The 14,613-nt window shown below is 38.6% G+C and overlaps 1 protein-coding gene and 2 non-coding genes across 3 annotated transcripts in view; 2 read left to right on the top strand and 1 right to left on the bottom strand.

The window, feature by feature from the left end:
• Positions 1-14,613, top strand: part of LOC136857375 (breast carcinoma-amplified sequence 3 homolog) — a 142,313-nt gene that overhangs the window by 45,630 nt on the left and 82,070 nt on the right. The window contains exon 5 of the mRNA XM_067136004.2: positions 9,698-10,171. Coding sequence (XP_066992105.2) covers positions 9,698-10,171 — 474 coding nt within the window. The remainder of the gene's footprint in view (positions 1-9,697; positions 10,172-14,613) is intronic.
• Positions 7,617-7,722, bottom strand: LOC137497177 (U6 spliceosomal RNA). Its single transcript, XR_011017712.1, has one exon. It is a non-coding gene; the product is annotated as a U6 spliceosomal RNA (small nuclear RNA).
• LOC137497180 (U6 spliceosomal RNA) lies at positions 7,682-7,792 on the top strand. The gene has a single exon (XR_011017715.1). It is a non-coding gene; the product is annotated as a U6 spliceosomal RNA (small nuclear RNA).

The raw sequence follows: 14,613 nt of genomic DNA, 5'->3' as shown, positions 1-14,613 counted from the left end.
TTTATATTAGAATTTTAGTTACAGTATGGCTATAACAAAGTAATTGAAATGATATAAAAGCTTACCTGAGTCGACCGTTAGATATGGAGAAAGTTTAGTGCGTATTCATCCTCCTCCTTGCCCCTTTTCCAGCTCCTGCCGGGTCGGGGCATTTATGACACTTCTCCACCTTCCTCTCTTCTTCCATCACTTTGTCCCAGTTCAGGTTTCTTCTCCTTGCACTCCTCTTCATCCACCTTGTTCTAGGTCTCCCTCTCGCTCTCTCTCCCTTGAACTTCATCTCCATCATCTGTTTTGCTAGTCCATTAGTCTCCTAGTAACCTATCCCCTGTTCACTTCGCATGACCCCGTCACCAAAGCTGGTTTATACGTACAGCATCATGTATCAAATTCATTTCTAACTTTACCATTATCTCCTCATACCAAGCTCCCGTCTGCTATTGTTTCCTCTTGTTTGTATTCATTCTCACTCTTTCGTGTCCGACTAATAACAAACACGAAGTGACCAGCAGCATGCACTCGTAACTCTGTCACCTAATGGCCGATATGGTCTGAGTGAGTGGCCATTTTATTCATTCCCACCAAATATTGGACTGCTAGCATGTACCCGCTGTTTCACCTGCGTAAATTAACTCAACCATTAGATGCTTTTAAACTATTTATTTAAAAGCAAAAGAATTACGTTATTTTTAATTATATTGTTACTTTCAGTGCTTATGATGCTGGGTTGGTGGTTGGTACAAATATTATTAAAACAATGTAGAAAAACCGGACTGTATGAAAAAACCAAACTAATTTTTCCGTATCTATAGAGCGTTGGGATGAACTATACTAAGTGTCCTTCCATTTGGAGCATAGATGTATAGTGTGTTTTCCTTATTGGCTTAGGCGTCAGCGCGTCGGCCTCTCACCGCTGGGTTCCATGGTTCAAGTCCCGGTCACTCCATGTGAGATTTGTGCTGGACAAAGTGGAGGTTGGACAGGTTTTTCTCTGGGTACTCCGGTTTTCCCTGTCATCTTCCATTCCAGAAACACTTTCCAATATCATTTTATTTCATCTGTCAGTCATTAATCGTTGCCCCAGAGGAGTGTGACAGGCTTCAGCAACCGGCACTATTCCTATCCTCGCCGCAAGATGGGGGCTTAATTCATTCCAGCCCTGACCTGGTCACTGACTGGACAACAGGTTGTAGGTTTTCATTCATGTATAGTGTGTTTGCCTTTCCAACTCTTGAACAACCCACGTATAGTTGACCATAGGAGAAGCACTGTTTCTGAAGATTGAGTCCTACAACTTTAAGCGATTGTCCTTGTGCCTTGTTGATGCACATAGCGAAATTCAAAGGAACGGGGAACTGCAGATGAATGGTATATCCGAAGTGATGATCTGAATCTCAGGATTGAGTTGCTTGTTCACGACATTCACATCTTCATTTCTCAGAGCAAGAATTGCTCTTTGACACAGCCGTGCATGAACATTTTAAGCAAATGAAATGAATATCGGGTATATATTGAGCTTTACCCGTATAATAAAAAATTGAAATGATAAAAAGTAAAAAATTATTAATGAAGGCATGTCTTGACCTGTACCTGCCATAGATTTGACTGGGCAATACACACATACACATTTTTAATGTCAAAAACTTCATTTTGATCCGTATGGAATCCAGATTTACATTAAGGAGTGAGGGTAATTGTTTCCACCTATTCAATACTACAACAGTGTGAAGTCATTAATGCATCACATATTGATAAGATTTCAACATAGAGACCGGTTTCGGCAACTGTGTTTGCCATCATCAGCCAAAGGAAAAATTGTTACAAGGCATTATACAAATCTGTATTAAGATAATTTTAAAATATATGTATTGAACCCTTTAGGTCCATATTGAGGGATACCTACTTTTCTTACCTATCAGCAAAGTTCATGAGATCTGTCTCTTGGGTCGTATCGGGTTCTTCGTCACTTGCTGAGGTAAAGGTAGGGTTCAGTAATTCTAATCTATCTACTGGAATGAAAGGTCTGTTTAAAAGATTCCTATTTATTCAGGAAAATTTTGAAGTGTTTGATATGTCAACGGTATCATAGAAGTCAATTGTGTCCACTGGACACCACAATCATTTTACATAAACGTCAGAACACTGGTGTGAGACTTTAACGTAACTGCCTGACGGGCATTCATACTAGAAACCATTGTCTCAATTATTAATCATTTAAGAAAGGAAAGTCTGGAAATCCTTAAATTCGGCTTCCATGTGAGACCACATGTACCATCATAGTGATTCGTTATGGTCCAGCCCTCGTAACACGAACTCTGGACTCTGGGTATAATTAAGGCCGTCCAATTGGTGTGTGCCACACACTGTTCTACGGCATGGACCCTTAATTGAATCGATGTGACCTGCGTCTATGTCATGGACCGACATCTAATCTTCTAAGTTACTTTAAAGTCATTGTGGATGATGACCGCAAGGAAATGATGCCACAATGGCATATGGCCCTAATCCAAGTCACTGAGGTTGATGACCCCCTGACCATCCAAGTTTCTAGGCTGAAGGCTAAGCACAATTAAGTTACATCGGTTGATGACCAAAGTTCCACTTTACTATCCCCAGCACATTCACTGCTCAATCAATCAAAGTTCAATAATTACAACAATAGCAATGCTCACAAACTTTGTGGCAGTAAAATCCATTTCCATCGGATATGTCCCTTTAATCGTTACTTTATATTTTAGTATTCCCCCAGAAAAACAAACTAAAATTTCCAGAATGCATCTCCAAGTTATTCGCTTGATTAAAGTTATTTCAAAATGCGGTTTCACTGAATTTAATAATTAAATAAATTTAAATGATTTAACGAAATGTTAAAGATCAGTAAATTTTATCTCCGCGGACTCTGGTTTCTTCACAAATTCCTATGCAGCTGTGATGTAAATTCAATATTGCGATGTTTATCTGGCTGGAAAAGAATTGTTACATAATTCATGTCCAGTTATATATCTTGTCTCACGATTTCACACTTTAAAATCTAATCTAGTCCTAACCGTTATTAACACTTGGATATCCTAATAATCTACGTACAAACCAAACAACTCGCCATATAATTGTGATGTCATCTCTCGTCATACCATTATGAATTTTGCACACCCCTCACAGACAAACCGATCATCACAACCATCGCTCTATATTTTGGACAACCCTGAATTTGGTTACTCTGTTCCTTATACTCAAAGTTCGAATTACTTAATCACATTAGAATTTATTCAGTACTTTGACCATCCTATCTGGTACAATTATTTCACTCAAGAAAACTATCTCCTCACTTTCGTTGTTTGATTTCGCAGAGCAGCTCTACAATTTTTCGTCCGCTTTGTATCACAAATGCCGGAGAAGGAGACTTCGTCATGGCGTCCCTTCATATTTATAGCAGTTACCCCCTCTCTTCGGATCTCTCCCTTTGCCGCCAAGAAAATTTCTATAAATTTTCTGACTTACCTAAACTGTAATTTCAAGAGTTTTGAAAGTGACTACATGCTTGCTACATTTCTGGCGGTAGTGTTCATGGACATTTAAAACTTTTACAGGTTCGATTTGTGAGATGATTGACCCCCTTTGATAGGCACTATATTTTTTTGACTTGGCTTGGGTCGCCATGTACACGCGCTTTGAAATAATTCACAAAAATGACTTGAGATTCTTCCGCCGTTGACACGTGTGGCTGACGTCACGTACCCCAGAGCGTGGGACCGAAGGTAATCACCTCCTCGTCACGTGTCAAATCCATGCTATCAAGAATCCAACTTTTAATTTCATTGTTAATTTATGCATAATGTTCTTAGGGCACAAAGGTCATGGGTTCAGTATATACAAATTGAACCATACTCTTAAATTATTTTGTGTATTAGGTGTACACCATAAATTTTTTAAATTGAAATGAGTAGCATATTCTTATGCGAAATATTATAATTTGTTAATTCTCTACAATATTTTGGATATAAATAGTTAAAACGTTGTCATTTCCTTGTAGTTGTTGCAAAAAGATGATTTAAGCATCTAGTTTAGTTAAAATCAATCTCTTAAAAAAAATTTACAGCTGCTTAGACATTAAGGGCATACAGTTTTTCTTGGCCAATTATACATTCTAGTTACTAACATACATTAAAATAAATATGGCTAATGTCATTTTGGAACATTTCAACCGCACCATATCATTTTATGGTACGTTTGCCTTTTCTGAAGTCTTCACGTTCCTAGCGAACTCTTGTATCTATCCCATCATGTGTTGTTAGCACTATGTAATCTTTCCTTATTCCGGTAGATGGCATCTCATACGTTAGCATAGGACAAAGCATTTCTTTTCTGCCCCGTCTTGTTGAGTTATCTTTCTGGTTGGTGGGGTGTGGAGATTTTTGACTTGAGAAGATGGAAGGATTGGATTTCCAAGTCGCCTTTGTGGCATATAAAAGATATTTCAACAAGATGTCTGTACATATCTCGGCCTTTTGAGAATGTTAATTGCTTATGTAAACGAGGTATTTATTTTTCTTTAATCTTCTCTTGGTTTTATTATTGCTTCGTTCTGTGCTCACCATGGTTTGGTTAGAAAGGCTTCCCTCATTACATGTGTTTCTAATTTATTTGTGTGTTAACTTTACTTTTACAGGCTTCTTTCGGTATTTTCATTTACCGATCCACTATGTTTGTTTTGAGAACTGAAGGTGACACGGATTCATGTGTGTGTGTATGAGATTGTTTGCTGTGTGCCAGCCGATACCTTTCACTCATGTCGCTTCATTAACATACCGCTTGAGCTCATGTTGTATTATTTTATCGCGTGTTCTGTATATTTCATGTCCACCAAATATAGGTGTTGTATGAATACAAGCTAACTACGCAGTTTGCCTGCTTCTGTGTGTTTTGGTGTTGGAGACACTCTCTCTTTAAGATGGACCACTTTCTGGTTCATACTGTCTGAGCTCGAGAGGGGTTGTTTAGTTTGTTATGTGCTGTGTGTTGACGTTCTTATATGTCCCTTTATTCAGCGACCTAACCTCTTGGTCTATGTGTGAGCGTGGGTGGTTCTGACGTTTGAGTCCGTGAAACCTTTTGTGTCTAATTTACTTATTTATTGTTCGTTTCACATTGCCGTCATTGGCTTTCTTTACCTATTTTCTTGTTTAATATGTTATATTCTTTGCGGGTTGCCTTTCCATATTTTTGTTGTTTGGCGTGAAACCATGGTAACTTCCCCTTTTCTCTTTGCATTTATTTTATGAGTATAAATGAGCTCTGTGCACCCTTCCCTCTTCTCCCATTTTAAGCTCTTTTACTTAATGATATTCTATTCTCGGAGGACGTGATTTTTTATTGTTGAGAGTTTTGTCTTATCTGGGGAATTGAAAGGAAGAATGTTATGATTAGGTGCTGTTACTCCCTAAACTTATGACTGTTTAGACCCGATGTGCTACAGACAAATGTTTTGTACCCACCTGAATTCATATTCTTCAATTAATTAATATAGATGCCAAGTCCTTATTCCAAACTTTTCGTCACGTCTTTTATGAAGGTAAGCGTGTGTGAAGGTGCTGTAATCATTGAGTCTGGTGTATTTTGATTATGGGCCACATATTATTAATATTAGCTATTTGATTTTTGGCCCCCTTGTTTTACCTATGCAACCTTTTTTTTTTTTTTATTTCCTCTCCATAATAAATTTAAGTTCTTGCCCTTATTACTGGTATATTTTTATTTCTTTGCGTCTCTTCTATGTTTGTTGTCTGTAAGAGGCCCGAGTCCAGTTCCTGGCAGTTTTTTGCTAGTTTTGACCAAATCCACCGCACTGGGTCTTCGTCATGTTCCTAGTGTCAGTTCACATTAAACATATTTGTGCTTGGTATGGAGGTTCATTGCAGTACAAGTCTTTGGTAAAATCTATCTCTAAAAATTACATCTGCTTAGACATTAAGGACATTCAGTGTTTCTTGGCCAATTATACATTTTAGTTTTTGACATACATTAAAATAAATTCAGCTGATGTCATTTTGAAACATTAAACATTTTTATGTTTGGTTTGGAGGTCCATTGTAGTACAGGTATTTAGTGAAAAACAGTTCGTCGTAAATTGAATGTTAGCAAACTATAAAAATCCTTTGAACGTAATGTTTTTCAAGAAATCCAGTCCACCAGTCTACTAGTATCAAGTCTATCCATAATTAAGGACACTACAATCAAAATATAGACTTAAAACACACATTAATATTAGTAAAAGCCATTGTATTCACAAAGGATTGTCATTTAACATATTTTACCAAGGCAGAGTGAACCCTTTTTATAGTTCGCTAACATTAATTTTACGAGGAACTGTTTTTCACTAAAGACCTGTATTACAATGGACCTCCAAACCAAACATAAAAATGTTTAATGTTTCAAAATGACATCAGCTGAATTTATTTTAATGTATGTCAAAAACTAAAATGTATAATTAGCCAAGAAACACTGAATGCCCTTAATGTCTAAGCAGATGTAATTTTTAGAGATAGATTTTACCAAAGAATTGTACTGCAATGAACCTCCATACCAAGCACAAATATGTTTAATGTTCCAAAATGATATTAGCCAAATTTATTTTAATGTATGTTAGTAACTAGAATGTGTAATTGGCCAAGAAAAACTGTATGCCCTTAATGGCTAAGCAGCTGTAAAATTGCAGGTTTAACGACCAATAACTTATAATTGGCATAATAATACCGAAGAGAACCCGTTGAAAATTTGCCGGCAATACCTATTCTCTACAATACGACGATCCATCAGGAAATTATTCTTGCTGTCTATATAACTGTTACTTTTACTCAGCGTCAGATATAACCGGCTACCGCTACACGCACGTCTCGCTTGCCGCCTAGCGATGTAAAGGCCTAATTGCGGACGTTGAAAGTCAACGAAAGAGTTTATTGCTCCACGGTATGGCCATTCCGCCCTTGCGATTTTCGTGCACATACCTCACAATTTCATCTTCGACTTCTTTACAGCGTCCTTGCTGCGGACCGCTGAACTCTTTTTTGTACAGTACGCATTTTTTTAGCTCTGTCTTCACGCGAACGCCAAATATTGGCTTTAGTTAGGCCTATGCCGTATTTTCTTGCGGGTGCACAATTACTTTACATTTCCGAGTGTTTAATAACCATCAACTTAAAATTGACATCATAATATTGACAAGAACCCATTGAAAATTTGCCGGCAATACCTTTTCCACGTATCTTACAATACGACTATCCATCACGAAAATATTCCTGCTGTCTATAAAACTTAATTTTACTAAGCGTCAAGTACAGTAGATGCGTTATAACTCTGCCACTGAGTAGCCGGCCTGTCTAAGAATTCGAAGGCTCGCATATTTTGATGCCATTCTGTAGATTTGAGAAACATTTTTGTAGAGGCTAATAGAACGTCATTCTCTCTTCACTATTTCCCGAGATCCAGTGACGTTGCACATAGGCACTGTACAACCGGTTGTCGCGGCTAGCGATGTATAAGAAAGAAGTAAGTATAAATAACCACCTAATTGATACTTTATTAATGCCTCAGGCAAAATTGAATAAAATTAAAACTTACAGAAAAATGTGGAACGCTTCTCGATTTTGCGTGTCATCCTTGCGCAGGGGCCATGCTAATCTTCTCTGTATCGTTCCAATTTTAGTATATGTACCGCCGAAGCGGAACGATACAGAGAAGATTAGCATGGCCCCTGCGCAAGGATGATACGCAAAATCGTGAAGCGTTCCACATTTTTCTGTAAGTTTTAATTTTATTCAATTTTGCCTGAGGCATTAATAAAGTATCGATTAGGTGGTTATTTATACTTACTTCTTGATTAAACATCGATACGGTCATGAAATGGACAACTTGTATAAGAAAGAGGCGGTTGTTTATTGTCGACGAGTTTTGTGTGTGCGTGCGCATGTGGGGGTGAAAGGAAGCAGCGTAATTACCGCGTTAGTTCCCAGTGGTATCCATTAACTTACTGTTAGGCCGCGAATGCAAGACAACCCTTGAGTTTTCGCATGCGATTCTGAGAGAAATAAAATGTCTTGGATTCGGAAAAATACGGTATTACTCCAGAGGTTTCTGTGGCAAACTCTTCAGTTTTCTTCTTCAAACGGTGTCACCTAACCTAACCGTATATGTATCATGAAAACATTTGAAACGCATGTAGAGAAATGATAACCTCCTCGCTAAATGTTTGCATGTAAATAGCCTTTCCGAAATTTAACTAGACGCGAGAAGATATGAACTATCCTCTGAAATCAGTGATGTACTTTGCCATATCTTAAGGTGTATCACATTCTTACTTAATTTCCGTATGGAACATTAAAATTAAGAGATTGTTTACGTCGGTCTTTATTTTTAACGAGTTAACAACTGCTTGGAAAATTCTAAATTCCCATGGAGGGAATTAGATACTTTTCACCAACAGAGCATGTCAAAAATGTCAAAAATATATCAGATGTAAGGCTTTTCAGGCGTTTGCTCTATTAACCAGAGTTTTGTCTTAGGTCTGACACTAGACTCATCAGAGTGGGATGTGTCAGACCCTACTACAACTGCTATCGGCCACGTTATTTATGCATTTATTATGAAAATGTGTTATCCTCTTTCATTTCAAATTTTCTTTTAGAGAATGGCAGTCGACGGATATTACTAATAGACTCCAACGTCGCCTTCGAGTGTCGACGAGAGGGCTCACAAATGCACAGTGAGAAAACTATACTACACCGAATATGATCGATCGCATTTTGTAGCAAACGTTTCAGTGTTCTTATTCAAACAGAGTCGCCTATCCTAACTTATCCGTATTATACGTATGATGAAAGCACATTTCAAGTGCCAGTAGAGAAATGATAATCTTCTCGCTATAAAATGTTCATGCTATAAATGTTTATAATAGCTTTTCCATAATTTATCCAGACGGTAAAATATAAACTAGCCTCTGTGCACTCTACCATATCTCGAGGTGTATCCCATTCTTACTAAATTGCAGTATTTAGCCTTAAAATTGAGTGGTCATTTAGTCAGCCTTTACTTTTAACGACTTAACAACTGTTATTGGACACGTTATTTACGCATTTATTACGAAATTGCCCTCTTTCATTTAAAATTTTCTTTAAGGAACAGCAGATGGCAGGTATTACTAATCGACTCCGATATCACCTTCGAATGTCGACAAGAAAACTCGTTAGTGGACATAGGGAGGAAACGATACCGAAGGTAATCGATCGCATACAATATAATCGCTGGGGTGCATAAATATCGGGAACGGAAAAAATCATGCGCACTTAATTGCTCGTAATAACGGATGCCTCAGTGATAGATCTCTCTCTGTAACCGAGGGACGACACACAGTTTAATATAGGAATTTTGAAGGGGCAGAAATATATTGTCGCTATAACGGAGTTCTCGTTATATGCCGTACTCGCTGTTGTGGGCTTCTACTGTGTATAGATATTATTATAAATATATTTCCGTTGACATTTCTGGAAATGCAAGATTTTTCCTGTACTATTTGGTACAAACCGATCTTTTAACTCCCTCTGGTTTAAGAGCTTGAGTTTTATGAAACATACATGTTAGTGTTTTTTAAATAAATATTTAAATATTTAAATAAATAAATAAATAAATAATATTTATTTGTTTTCAGGTGAAAAGCATCAAGTTCAAAAATCCCATTAACGATGTTTTGGCCAATCGCCGCTCCATCGTCATCACGTTCCCGGAGCGGATTGCTGTTTTCGATGCGTGCACTCTGGAGGATCGTCTCACTGTCACCACCTGCTATCCTTGCCCTGGACCGAACCCCAACCCAGTAGCTCTGGGAACACGCTGGCTGGCCTACGCTGAGCGACGGCTGCTGCCCTCACGACGTTCTTCTGGTGGCACAGAGGGAGAAGGCGTGCAGTCGTACACCGCTACTGTCCTGCACGCCGCAAAGAGTCTGGGCAAGGGGCTTCGGGAGCTTGGAGAGTCGGTGGCTAGCAGTCTGACGGGCAGTGCGAGCAATGCGGGCATGCAGCGCGGAGTCGTCGGCGGTGGAGCGGGCCAGCAAGGTGGTGTCAACACAGGAGGGAGTTGCGATTCACTTCAGCCAGGCATCATCACTATACTGGATGCGCAGGTGAGAACAGCAGCCTGTGTAGAACGCCTCACTCCTTACTCAGCAAATTGATCACACAGGAGAGTTCTTTAGGTCTTGAGTTTGACACACTCATTTAAGTAATTGCACTGGACTGGTACAAACCTATAATAATAATAATAATAATAATAATAATAATAATAATAAAAACACAAACATGAACAGAAAATAAAAATCATTGACAAAATTAAATATTTAGGAGAAATAACCTCAACAAAAAGCAGACATGGCATACTAGGATAAATAAACTGACCAGATCACAATACCAGGTATACGCATAAGGTTTTGGCAGTTTTTGTGATAAAGGAAACGTGTAATTTTCAAGGGAAATTCATTTTTTGTTTATTTAAAATATTGGCCATTGGCTTCTACACACTTCGCCCATCTTTTGGGTAAGATACCAATACCTTGCAAGAAAAACTGCTACCATGCCAGAAAAACTGCTTGTCTTTTGTGGCAAACCATTCGTCGAGCCATTTTCCAACTTCCTTGAAATTGCTAAAATGCTGCTCTGCGAGTGCGTGCCCCATTGATGCGAAGAGGTGATAATCGGATGATGCCAGGTCGGGGTAATACGGCGGGTGCGGAAGGATGTCCCATCCAAGTGATTTCAAGGTGTCAGTTGCTGGTTTTGCTGTGTGAGACGGCGCCTTGTCGTGTAACAAAATCATTTTGCCATATTTTCTGGCCCATTCCAGTCATCTTTCGATCGTGGCGTGATCTAAATTATGTTAGCAATAGCGTTGTGCATTAACGGTTTTGCCGGGCTTGAAGAGTTCATAATACACAATACCACTACCAGAGTGCGCACTGTCTTTCACATTGAAATCACCACCTTTAAATTGTCAAAACCATGTCTCATATTTTCTAATCGATGGAGCGTGTTCACCATATGTTTCTACCAGCAAACGATGACTTTCCACAGCCTATTTCTTTGGAGTAAATAAGAAAAGCAATGCGAGCCGCAAATGTTCTTTTTCAGGCACAGACATCTGCATGATCACTGAACGATACAACACAGACGCTAGTGTTTGGCAGACTCAACTTGTGTGTGTTGGTAGGTAAATGTCAGACGAACAAACTGACGTATGTGTCGAATTCATACTCTGCGTACTGTTTGCTGGCGCCATCTCTTAGTGAAACCAGAAAAGACTTATGCATACACCTGGTATATCACCAAGAACACATACAATAAAAAAGGCCTCTCAATAGGCACAAAATTAAAACACTATAAAACAGTTACACAACCAGAAATAGCATACACAAGTGAAAACAATTTCAAAACCGCTAACACTGTACAAATAAACAGAATACTCAAGATTGAAAGAATAATCAGAACAAGTTTAAATGAAAACTACCATGAAAATGCACCCTAGAGACTAACTTCTTATGTAAAATTCAACAAGAAAGTGGAACCGGTAATGGGAACTTCTACGAAGAATCGACTTTCGTTCTTTGGACATCTAATCAGGACACCAGGAAACAGGATCATCAAGAAAATCATAGATAACTTATGGAACTGTAAGAGCAACATTAGATGGATTACAGAAATTAAGGAAAATATGATGAAACCACAAATTAAAATGTACAAAAAATAAAACAGAAAATCAAGAAACTTGCAGACAGACAAACCAGACTACAGACCAAGATCAACAGAGGGGCAATGTGACGGGTGATATCAGACGAAGGAAAATGTTAATACATTGACGATGGGCCCCGGAACGGAAGCTGCTACCCCATGTAGACCGGATAGTTCAAGCCTCCAGGAAAGAAATTACACTGCTGCACTCAAACTACTGTTACTCAAAAAGCATTCAAGATATCGACCTCAAACTTGGAACATGTAATCAGTAGGTCTCTTAGTAATCTGTATGGTGTGATACCTTTCAAAGCAGTCCTGTTTATGGCTCCATTTAATAGTCTTTCTAAGCCCAGAGTAGTAGGAATGCTCTGTTTGTGCTGTTCGTGTACTTATTGTTTCCAAGTATGCAAGGATTTCCTTTTACGGCTACTCCCGATTTAGTGTTAGCCACTAGTCATCATAAATATCTAATTTACTGTCACTCGGTACCTGTTATCGGTCTGTACATAATTAATCACAATCGTCAGTCTCCATTGGACACTGAATATGCCACACCGCACTGTAGCTCCAGGGAATAGCTCTACATATCCGACATTATTTTGTTGAATACATGAAGGTTTAAAGAAAGAAGGATACATTGATAATTTATATTCCATGACATGATTGAAAATAATTAAAATTATAGCCGACAGTTAGCACAACAAGCTACAAATGATGCCTGTGCATAAAAACTGAGATCTCTGGGGCCCGTCAACAACTGCTGGCCGCAGTACTACGGAGATCTCTGGGGCCGGTTGTCGATGTGTTGAGATCTGAGATAATGAAGATATGCTGGGCTGACAGAAAACTGAAAAACCCCTTTTATAAAATTGACTGAAGAGGTCTAGTGAAGGCCCTGGATTCCCTTTGAATCAGAAAGTTCCAGGTACCTCTTTTGGTTCTTTCTGCTGCCATCAGGCAGGCCTGATATTAGAACACAGAATGGTGGTAGTGGGGGCTGGACTTGTGGGTTCGGCTCGAATCTGTCTGCTTGCTGCAGTGGCAAATGGGCGGGACCCTAACTCTGTCACGTTACTCGCAGCCGTTAGAAGATTACTCAGTCCGCAAGATCCCATACTCTCACAAACTGGGTAAATAAATTTAGAAGACATGAAACCAGTAACGAACAAAAATTTAACACCGAGAAAATAAATTAATACAAAAATAAAACAGGAAAATTAATTGAACTCTTCTTAAATCGTAAGACCTAGCTAATATTACTACAAAATGTTGGTGATGAAATTAAAATAACCGAAACAAAATCTTGATGCCCCTGCAAACCAACATGAATATAACAGAAATTAATAGCTCAGCATAATGACACTGAAATGAACATTTGTAGGAAATTTTCCTAGTAAAAATTTTACAACAACAAAGGACATCATTCTCCATCTAGCCACCTAATACCAAGAAAAAGATTACGAGGAATCTCATACCTGATGCACCAGATTTGAAACATGTCATGAGCACAAGTTCGGATCCATAACCCGTCAAAATTTGCCAAAATGGCCCCAGCAGACGCTCGACTATTAATATGGTGAGCACGTTTCACCCTGCGAGACTATCTCGATCAACGCAGAGCCTCCCTAACAAGTATAGGAATGCACGGGTAAATAAAAATAATGCAACGAGGAAACAAGACACTTTACATGATGGAAATGCTCAATAGACAAGCTAGGAAATTTTCACTCAGATTAAGAGATCCCATACTCTCTAATCTGATTGGATAAACTTTAGTAACTGGCCGGAAATCGTCCCAAATAGTCTCATACCTACTTGGAAATGAACCCAAATCCAGCAAAAGATCCAATACACCACCACATGACCGGAAATTTAAATATACACCGAGCTAAAATTCGACATTAAAAAAAATTTTTTAGAAGATCACACACGAAGAATAATGCCAAATAAAACACAACAGGCGACAAGAAATGAAATTTTGGAAAGAATTTGCTGAAACTCGAGATTTGCAAACAGAAAAACACTCGAAGAAATAGATGAAAATTTACAAACATTAACCTCAAAATTATTGCCGAAAATTTACGGAACAGGAATTTCAAAAAATCTAGTGAGAATCCATGCTAAAACTTGACTATAGTTCCGTTTTTATGAGTTTCGACTTGACAGTTAGCCGGAAGTCAGCCGGTGGTGCCAAATTGCCACGAATACAAACAGCTGATTTACGATACACAACACGAACAGAAATGTAAGTACTGGAATATAAGTCCATAATCGGTTATTCTTTGTAGCAACATACATGATTCACGTAAGATCAATAATGCACAACACATTTAGGATAAGGCTACAAGATAAAAATATGTCAATGCTCGATCAGATAAACCGTGAGAAAATTAAATTAAATTTCTATTCACCATGTAGAAGATCTCGTGTTGGTGTTAGATTCAGTTTCCCGTAATGAAGGAAATAATCCTACAAAGCGAATATACCACTCATTTCTCAGTCACTATCGGCATTGTCATTGTCTGTCGAGGTTTCAATTTCGCTTGACCCTAAAGAGAACATAATCGTCTGAACTACTTTATGCCCGTTCCTTCTGGCTATCCACCACATAAACTGGGTACTGGGGCTTCTTTTGTTTCAAGAGATGCATAAGATCCCCCTTCCCCATGTCATCGCGAACCGAAATATTGTGCTCCTTCAACCACTTAATCAACTCATTCTTTCTAGCCGCCATTGTTGGTGCTTTGTCAAGAATGACCCTCTAACATTACAAACAATTTCCCGGGCCCGGCTCCTTAGTGGAGCACCTCGTCCGAAGGGCTTTCTTCTCTTGGGAGCTTCA

This window comes from Anabrus simplex, chromosome 1, assembly GCF_040414725.1.
Source record: "Anabrus simplex isolate iqAnaSimp1 chromosome 1, ASM4041472v1, whole genome shotgun sequence".
Lineage (NCBI taxonomy): Eukaryota > Metazoa > Arthropoda > Insecta > Orthoptera > Tettigoniidae > Anabrus > Anabrus simplex.
Note: the sequence above shows the minus strand (reverse complement) of the source record. Positions and strands in the feature narration are given on the sequence as shown.